Below are 9,541 nucleotides of genomic sequence, written 5' to 3'. Positions count from 1 at the left end.
CCACTATGTTCAAAAAATCACAGCGTATCACATCTCCCTCTCCATCTTCACTGGGGCAAGAAGCCTAGTATCTGATCCACCAGTTCACTAGGATGCAGAAAGTCCAACCTGTCAGTAGGCCTCCATTACACCTAAATATATATAGTGTCACTACAGGACAGTTCTGTGCAGTAATACACTTGGATTTCTTTTAAATGTAACCTTCACCCTGAATTTCCTGCATTCAAAATGCTAGTTTCTGGGATAACTACAATAGCCCTGGAATGCATTTATCCTAAATTGTGCTCTCAACCTTAACTTTATCTCAACTGTCGTTTTTTGTGAGGGAATATTTTAACTTTTGTATAATTTAACAATCTGATTTTTCTCCCTGTTGAGTATGACAGCGTGTGGTTTTGGTGTTAACTGACCTGATATATAAAAAGTTATTGATTCCTTTCCTTGGTTCAGGTAGGTATTCATTATAGAACAGGACAAATCCTGGTTTGAATTTTCTGTTATAATGATAGAATTTTTATTTCAAAGAAACCATGTTCCTCTTCAGATTTTGTTTCAGTTGATAAAGATAAAGGCTGCCCACTGAGATCTCTCCACAGCACCTCAGGCTCTGGGTACCATCCAGCTGACTGACACACCACTCGGATCCCTCCATCCTGGTGACCCTCAACAGAGATGTGAGGTGCAGAGCCTGAGGCTAGAGTAAAATGAATCAGTGTTAAATGAGATAAGGATACAGCCCAGCGTATAAACGTTTACATTTTCAATACAATGATTGAATACACTTTCTTTATTGCTTATATGCATGGAAAGAGGAAACTTGTGAAACAGGAAACTTCAGTGAGACTTAAGCACTTGTGAAGCACTTGCTCAAGTGTGTTGCAATACTGGGGCCCTAGAGATGGAAGCGAAAGCCTTACAGAATGTGGGAGTGTGTTATCGACAGCTTTGTAGGTGATGTGACGGGGGCAAAGAATGCAAGAGATTTTACCCTTGATTTCTGATTTCATAATGTTAACGGTACTTTTGTTATGCCTATCACCTTCTGGTGGCCAGTGTGAGAATAAAGTGCTACAGGACTCTTTGTTTTTAGTGTGAGAATAGCTATTTATTGGTAGAAGCCTTAAGACTATACTGAGCATGCTCCAGGGAGTTGTGGGGTGTGTGAACTGTGAAGAAATTTATCAAGAAGGAGGCTGCTTAGTTGTCAATGTGTGCCAGAATAAAAGATCCCCTTTTCCAGTTCTAATCTGTTTTGGGTCTCCGTGCCCACTGAAGGTAGGACAAGAAGTTATGGTCCTAATCTGCATCCATGGAGATCTAGGTGAGATATTAGGAAAACCATTCTAACTGTAAGGATAGTTAAACTCTGGAATACGCTTCCAAGGGAGGCTGTGGAAACCCCGTCACTGGAGGTTTTTAAGACCAGGCTGGACAAACACCTGTCAGGGATGGTCTAGATCAGGGGTGGCCAAACCATGGTTCATGAGCTGCATCCGGCTGTTTGACATCTAGCGTGTGGTTTGCAGAATCCCCCACCCCCATTCTCCACCTACCAGCATGTGGGGGGGGAGCTTGAGGCTTCTGCCCTGAGGTAGAGAGGGGGATCTTGGAGCTTCTGCCCCACATGGGGCACCTGTTGGGGCTCAGAGTCACCTGCCAGGGCTCACAGCTTTCACCCCGTGGGTAGCACCTGCCAGGGCTCAGGGCTTTCACCCCAGGGGGCGGAAGCCTCGAGCCCCAGCTGGCGTCTTTGGCATGGCATTTGTTGGGAGCACAGTCAGATTGAGGCCAGACAGAAGCCTGCTGTGGATTTTAAGAGTTTGTTCTGGTAACATTTAACAGCATAAGCTGAACTGCCTATGTGTAAGAAGTTGCAGAGTAATTATGTTTGTGAGAGAGAAAAAAAGATAAAGTAATAAAAAATCAAGAAAAGACTGGGCTGAAGTAACATTAAACCTGTAGTGACAGGGCAGGATAGTTAACATGGAAATGGAAGACTAATGCATATGTAAATATAACAAAAAGTTATAAATAAATTTGTGCAGTAAAGGGAGGTGGAAGCTGTGTTGTCCATTGTTGGAGGTGGCTGTGATGAGATCATCCCAATGAGCTTCCCACTGGTGAGTAACTGATTGCCACTTGCTGAATGTTTTGCCTTAATAAAGATTTGTTGGACCCACCTGCTGAGTAAGTGACTCTCAATCCAACAACATGAACTGTTTAATTGAAAATGTCTCAGTATGAACAGATAAAGTTAAGGATTAACTTTAACTAGAGAAATCTTGCCTCTCTTTCTTTCTAGCCCAATGACTATTTAAATATTTATAAACAGTAGAACAGTCATTGGGCCAGAGAGAGAGAGAGAGACTGTAGTCCAGTGCTTAGAGTACACCCATGGGAGGTGGGAAAACTCAGGTCCAATCCCTGTGCTCCAATGGCTATTTAATTATTTGTCCAGATTGGATAAATAATCAAAGATTAATTAGAGCAGGGGGACTGGCCCTTGGGTTTCCCACCTACCAGGTGGGCGCCCTAACCATTGGACTACAGAGTGAGTCTTCTCTGACTCTCTTGCCTAATGACTATTTAATTTAATGACTATTTTGAGGATCTCAGCGGCACCTACATTTTGGACATAGATGCCTGAAATGAGGAGCTAGGTACCTAAGTACTTCCATCGGTCTGGGTCTACGAGCCATCTAAAAAAGATTACAGACACATGTTACTGACCTGCCACCTTCAGTTCCAATACAGCTTCTTCATAAAAGACACCATCTTGAACAAAACAGCGGTATTTTCCTTCATCAGAGAGTCTGATATCGACAATCCTCAAGGGAACATTCCCATCCATGATGCCAGCTTTCAAAAGCTCTGTCCTTCCGTGATAGTCTGGCGTCTGCTGCTCATACTGATCCTTTCCATACTGATACAGGTGCACAAATGAAGTGAACTCAGATCGGAACCATCTCACTTCCATGTTCTCAGCACTCATGCTGGGGGACAGGTGACAGGGTAATAAAACGTCCTCACCCACAACGGCAATGACAGGGTGATCAGGTCCAATCACTGTGAACGGGGCTGTGAAATGCACCAGGGCAAAGAAAAGATCAAATTAAAAATAATAAAATGGAATTTAATATACATTTAATCACACATGATTCAAATTTATGTATGAGTCTTGCCCACATGCTCAGGGTTGAGCTGATCACCATATTTGGAGTCGGGAAGGAATTTTCCCCCAGGGCAGATTGGCAGAAGCTCTGGGGGTTTTTCTCCTTCCTCTGCAGCATGGGTCATGACTCACTTGCGGGTGGATTCTCTGTAACTTGAAGTCTTTAAAACATTATTTGAGGACTTCAATAACTCAGTCTTAGGTTAGGGTCTATTACAGGAGTAGTTGGGTGAAGTTCTGTGGCCTGCGTTGTGCAGGAGTTCAGACTGGAAGATGATCATTATGATCCCTTCTGACCTTGTAGTCTATGAGTCGATATTCTGTGCATCTGCTGCAGTGTTCTGTCATTGAATAAGATGTGTCCTGAATTTACATATGAATTTTACAACAAATGCATTTGGATAACCGTCATTTGTATATCCATAATGTGTATTAGTTTTAATGGAAGCTGAAATATATTGTGCCATTATTCTTACGAGCAGCGCCAAACACAATGAACTTGCATAGCTTAGCAAACAGTTGCTTTCTGTGTGAGATAGTTTACGTTTTTTTGAATGTTTGACAAAGTCAGGCTGGATGGCTGCAAGAGGGTGGTCTTACTGGGTTCTTCTTTCCTCACTCCCAGCCAGGAGAGGGAATCAGCCACCCAGGCTTACAGCAGCCCAGGCTTGGGCTTTCGTGTCACCGCTCCTCCAGCGGAGTGGTAAAACTGACAAGACTGACAGCCCCACCACTGCCGTAAGGGGACGCAGTGTCTACATTGACACTGTGCTGCCCTACCTAAACCAACAAAAGCCCTACACCTCTCATCGGTGGTTTTATTTTGTCAAAAAAACAGGGCAGTTTTGTCAGCGAGGGGTTGATTGCAGTGTGTACGTCACCTCTGTTTTGTCAACCAAAGTCAGGAAACTCTCTAGTGTAGACCAGGCCCCAGAGACTGCTCAACCGGCATCAGTGGAGAGGAAGAGAAGGTTTCCTACAGCTAACCACTGGCTTGACTTGCTGCTCACAGGGAGCACTTTGCACTTGAGCTCTGTGAACTCAGCTGGGGCGTTTGAACTAAAACTTCCTCTCCTCTCCCTCTCCCTGTCCCCTCAGTTTTTAACGGGAGACAGAGAGGTGGCAGGAGACTTTCAGTGACGTCTTCAGTACTAGAACTCCCTTGGCCCCTGGTTCCAATGAATCTGGACCTCCAGTCCAGGCTGCCGAGGTTTTTGAGAAGAAAATGGGTGTGTGAAGGAGGACACTCAAGGAGGGCCATATTAAGAACCTGGATGGATGGGATGTGGTGGATGGGATGCTGGGATAAGTATAAGCAGAAGGCCTTGTCCCATCACTTTGAAGGCTGGAAGAGGGAAATAAAAGAGCTGACATGAAGATCTTTCATCTTTTTGCTGTTTGAACTCTGACAAGGCCAGAGAACCCAAACTGAAGCCAGAGACCCCCAGGGCTTATCTCCTGGGTCCGCCCTGAAAGGCACTTTGAATTGGCAGAGCTCTACAATTCTGTCACTTTTAGGATTTTGATGGTAACTCTCATATATGTTTGCTTGCTTTAAACTGTAAATAACCTCTCTTTGCTTTTTCCTCATTAATGAGCCTTTCGACAGTTTATTACAGGATTGGCTACAGGCGTTGTCTTTGGTGTAAGATCTAGGGTACCAGTTGATCTGGAGTAAGTGACTGGTCTCATGGAACTGGAAGCAACCTACATGTGGTGTGATTTTTGGTGTAAGTGACCATTTATCACTAAGTCCAGTTTGTCTGGAAGGCAAGATAGGCTGGAGAGTCTAAAGGGTCTGTCTGTGACTCCATGGTAAGCCTGTTATAGTGATCCAGGAGTTCACGTTTGTTACTAGCTTGGTGAAACCTATTTATAGAACACACCACCAGTTTGGGGTGTCTGCCTTGTTTGACAGTCTGCTCTGAGGTAGGCACTCACAGTCATGCGTTGCTCCAGACAGCATGACAGCGGGTGAAGAGTTACTAATCCTGAAGTCATGGGGAGACATTTTAATGTATTGTTACCCCATTTTAACCTCATCAGCTAATCAAATGTTGGTGCTGTGGGGATGTTTCAGTTGCACATAGGTCTGGTCTACACTACAGAGTTAGGTCGATTCAAGGCAGCTTACATCAACCTACTACACTTAAACTTTGCTTTCATCGAGGTGTTCCTGAGACACAGCCCTATTGCTACAGCCAATCGCTGGTCTATTATGGTTCAATACTTCATATGATCAAGGACCAAATAACCAAACTTAACCTAATGTGTTGCCTAAAGACAAAACAGTTCACTATGAAAAGGAGACATACACACCCTCCTTCCAGGAAGCAATTTTATCTGGCAGTGAGCTCACCTAGCACTGAAGGTGTACTTCAAAAATACCCCCCAAAACCACTTATATTTATATCATGGCAGTTTACAAGTGAAAAATCTCTTTATACATCACCTAAGAGCCAACCCATCAGTGAACGTGTTGTTACTTGTTCTGTACATTCCTTTATGTTTTGGACACCACATTCACAACCCAGGGGGTGTAGAGGTACCTCCCAGCCATTGCTAGGATATACCATTTATGTGCCTTGGCTTTGAAAGGCTTCTTTTTTTCTTTTGTGAACGCTAACTTCAGCTTTGCAATGTATTGTGGGATATTTGATATTGGTCAACAGATTAGTGAGAAAAGCACAATACAGTCAGTTAACTTCCCAACACTTATATATATATATATATATATATATATAATATAATGCATGTTATAGAACTAGCACTAATACAATAATATGGTGCATACTACACCTAACGGATCTATTAGCTAACAGGCCCAATAAAAAGTCACACAGCAAAAATTGAATAATGAAGGTGCTGATCTTGCTGTATGGTTAAGTTTACACACTGTGAGTTATTCCATTGACTTTGAGTTAAGCATGTTGTTAAGACACTTCAGGGGCCTAAATAAATCCTCTAAGAAACAGCAGACTGTGCGGATTCCTACCTGATTCCATCTTGTGAACATAAAAAGTAAGGAAGAAAATAATAAAACCAGGGAGAGGGGAGCTGGCTCTGCAGCTGTGGCAGAATGAGAGAACCTTCATCTTCACTGTAACTTGATCTAGACAACAGGAAGAAGGAGGAAAAAAACATAACAGTGAGCATATCCCTCATTAACGTTAAATCATTAAAGACAAACATTACAGAGGACACATTAAATAAAAAAGAAATAAATATATTGTTCAGTGAACTCTTTCATATCATGGAGTTAGAAAAGCCATTCTATTGAAGTTGAAAATGTGTTTCTTTTATGAGTCTGATTTTGTCCCGTCCCTGCGAAATCCACATTAAAATAAAGTCAGATCAGTGTAAAAGTTGGTAATAATTCCATCAATGGAAAAAAAAGTGTTAAGGAATGAAAAAGACCATGTGTGTGCACATGCATGTATGTGAAAGAGAGTCTTGATTTTTTTTTTTTACCTATTTCTTTTCTTTCAACATATCACAGGTAAAATGATTCAGTCCCATAAACAGAGCTATAAAATAACAGGGAAGAGCGAAAAAGATCCCCCAAGGAATAAATGTCTGCAAGGAGTTATAAAAGAACAATGGAGATGGTATTCAAGTGACAGAAGCTCACCTACCTGATGAATCCTGGAAATAAGCTTTGAAACTGTTTTGAGATCTTAGGTTTTCTAAAATCCTCATCCATTCTCCTCTAGTTGGGTTACATTGTCAGTGACTGTTTCCGTTATGAGGCTGCAAAATTAATTCTTAATAAAAAATTACAGCGGCAAAGAGCTGAATCGCAGTCTTTCCTTCCATATTGCTGCAGAAATACGTCTGGTCTACACTACAGAGTTAGGTCGATTCAAGGCAGCTTACATCAAACTAACTACGGAAGTGTCTACACAAACTTCACTCCCGCTGACATCACTTCCCTGCTATACTGACTTAACTCCACCACCACAAGTGGTATAGAGTCAAGGTCTGTATGGTAAGGTCAATGCAGTGTCAGTGTAGACACTACGTTGTTTACATCAACTGTTATTGGCTCTCAGGAGCCTTCCCACAATGCCCCACACTGACAGTACAAGCACTACTGGTCAGGGTTAGTACCGCTGATACAAGGAGCAAGGTGTAGGTACCCACAAGCGATGTAGTAACTGTTGACTTAATTGTAGTGTAGACATGGTCCTAGTAATTGACAGAGCCTAGTATTCTCCTTGTTGCAATCTTGGTTGTTTACCAGGAATGTACCAAGTCCTGCTTCTCCAAATGCAGGAGGAACCAAGAACAAAACAGTTTAGTTGTTTACAGTACAGCCCCAACACTCTCTAGCCAACAGACTCAAAGTTCCCTCTAGCTTTTCCCAAGGTTGCCCTGTGCTCACAGGCTGCTGCTTAGCTTCCTTGCCTTTTTGTCTCTGCCTCGCTCTGTGTTCTTAGTTCTGTGTGTTCTCTCACACTCCCACCCACACCTGATCGTGATACCCAGACGAACCCTCCCTGTCTATGTCCTTGCAACCTCTATGCATGGTGCTAGTCTCTGGGCAGACTAAGTTTTAGGTGTGGTCCTTTTTATTGTCTCTGACAACTATCTTAAGTGAAAGGGTGCATTCCCATATCAGTCTGAATGAGATTTTTACTCAACCCATAACAGTTACACCTAGCTATATATTTATTTTACTGATGACAATATATTTGGGCTAATTTTTGTTCAGTTTTGTATAAAATAGTGAAACAGAGAAATTTTATAAATCAAAACATATCAATCCGGTAAGCAGCAGCAGAACGCACAGCCATTCCTACCTGATTCCAGTTTGTGAACAGAACATGTATGAAGAAAATGATAAAATCAGGTAGAGAGGAGCTGGCCCTGGAGCTGTGGCAGATTGAGAGAACTTTCATCTCACTGTAACTTGATCCAGATGTAACACAGTCATAATGATTTCAGACAACCTGGATACAGAGAAAATGAAAATTATGAACAGGATACATTATTGGCCAAGCAAAAGAAGGCCCTACACGCAACTTGATTGCATTTCTCTGTGTCTGTGTAACACAATAACCTTTGAATGCCACATCCGATCAATTCCAGCATTTCATGGAATATTCTAGGCATCAGTGGGCAGAACCCTTTTTTTCTGATTTTTTTAAGGAAGATTAAGATTGGACGAGGATAAAAAGCCTTCCTGCTTTTATCAATTCCCAATCAGGTTCTCAGCTTTGAATGACCGAATCATTAAACTGAGCTAGCTGAATAAACTGAAATGAAGAAAATATTTTCTCTGCATCTGCATAAGAGGCTACTGCTATCAAAAGCTAGTTTACACTTCAGCAAACTCTGGCTCCAGTGACTCCTACCAGTTCAGTGGTGTGAATTTCTTTAAAACGTCTGCAGCAAATATGTATTGCTTCAATATTGTTTTATGTATATTTAATTCAAATGATTTTAATAGATTATAGAATTTTAGGTTGTTACCATTTTAAATTTAATTTTGAAATGGTTTATTTTTAAAAATAAAACTATTTATTTTAAATTAAAAAATCTAAGTTTTAAAAACAATTCTGATTTAAATAATACATATTTTTTATTTAAAAATGAAATCCATTTTCATCCACTCTTGTGTCTGACATTTCCTTCAGACCCCTATTGCGAAAGAGGTACAGCACTTTGAGAGATTAAACTAACAGATGTGATTCATTGGTTTGTGTAGATCTGATGAATTATTGTAGAAAGCTCAACTATTTGTTTTTTGTGCCTTTTGAAAACAGGGCAGCAGCACTGCCAACCCCCAATATTAAAAAATCAAAAGTCAGTGTACTGCTCTCCCAAAGATGTTATGTCTGTGTAGTGTTGTCTGCTTTTGTATTGTCTGGTCTTGCAGCTTTGAGTTGTAAAATTGCATAATTGCTTAATTTCATTGGAGAACCCATGAAAAAATGTAGTATTTGGGAAAAGATGTAAACTGTTACTCTTTTCTATTTTGCAATCTGTTTCTTTATGAAAAATTAAAAAAAAAAGAAAGAAAGAAAATCACACACACACACACACACAAAATCACAAGTCAGGTCCAAAAACCAACATGGGATTGATTTAAAAATCATGAGCTTTAAAATTCTAATACTAATAATACATTTTAAGTACTCATTTTTTGCCTTTTTGTTTCTGACCCCTGAGGGTGCACTCAAGTCATATTCCTAAACTTTTCTCTGCAACCGTGAAGGCAAGAGCTTTACTTTTACTTAAATGAAATCTGAGATTCACAAGTAATTGTAAAACTAGAGAGCTGGGGCTTCAGGAAAATTACCAGATAGTGTGAGACTTAAAATAAAATGCCCAAATTCACAAATAAAATAAAATAAATAAAATAAA

General features: G+C 40.9%; 1 protein-coding gene across 4 annotated transcripts; it reads right to left on the bottom strand.

Moving 5' to 3' along the window:
* Window positions 1–174: 174 nt before the first annotated feature.
* LOC137163470 (butyrophilin subfamily 1 member A1-like) lies at window positions 175–8,118 on the bottom strand. Of its 4 annotated transcripts, none has more exons than XM_067563723.1 (5): window positions 7,975–8,118; window positions 6,804–6,936; window positions 6,168–6,284; window positions 2,731–3,078; window positions 175–694 (listed from the first exon to the last, which is right to left on the bottom strand). In XM_067563723.1, exons 3-5 carry the CDS (start codon window positions 6,265–6,267, stop codon window positions 498–500), a joined length of 645 nt encoding a protein of 214 aa, XP_067419824.1. In that variant the 5' UTR covers window positions 6,268–6,284; window positions 6,804–6,936; window positions 7,975–8,118; the 3' UTR covers window positions 175–497. The 4 variants fall into 4 exon arrangements, with proteins under 4 accessions (XP_067419824.1, XP_067419821.1, XP_067419825.1 ...); XM_067563720.1 differs by having other exon boundaries at window positions 6,808–6,936; XM_067563724.1 differs by having other exon boundaries at window positions 175–662; window positions 6,808–6,936.
* Between the last annotated feature and the right edge of the window lie 1,423 nt (window positions 8,119–9,541).

This window comes from Emydura macquarii, unplaced genomic scaffold (genome assembly GCF_026122565.2).
Source record: "Emydura macquarii macquarii isolate MOO-44397 ecotype Brisbane River unplaced genomic scaffold, CSIRO-AGI_Emac_v2 contig_2570, whole genome shotgun sequence".
Lineage (NCBI taxonomy): Eukaryota > Metazoa > Chordata > Testudines > Chelidae > Emydura > Emydura macquarii.
Note: the sequence above shows the minus strand (reverse complement) of the source record. Positions and strands in the feature narration are given on the sequence as shown.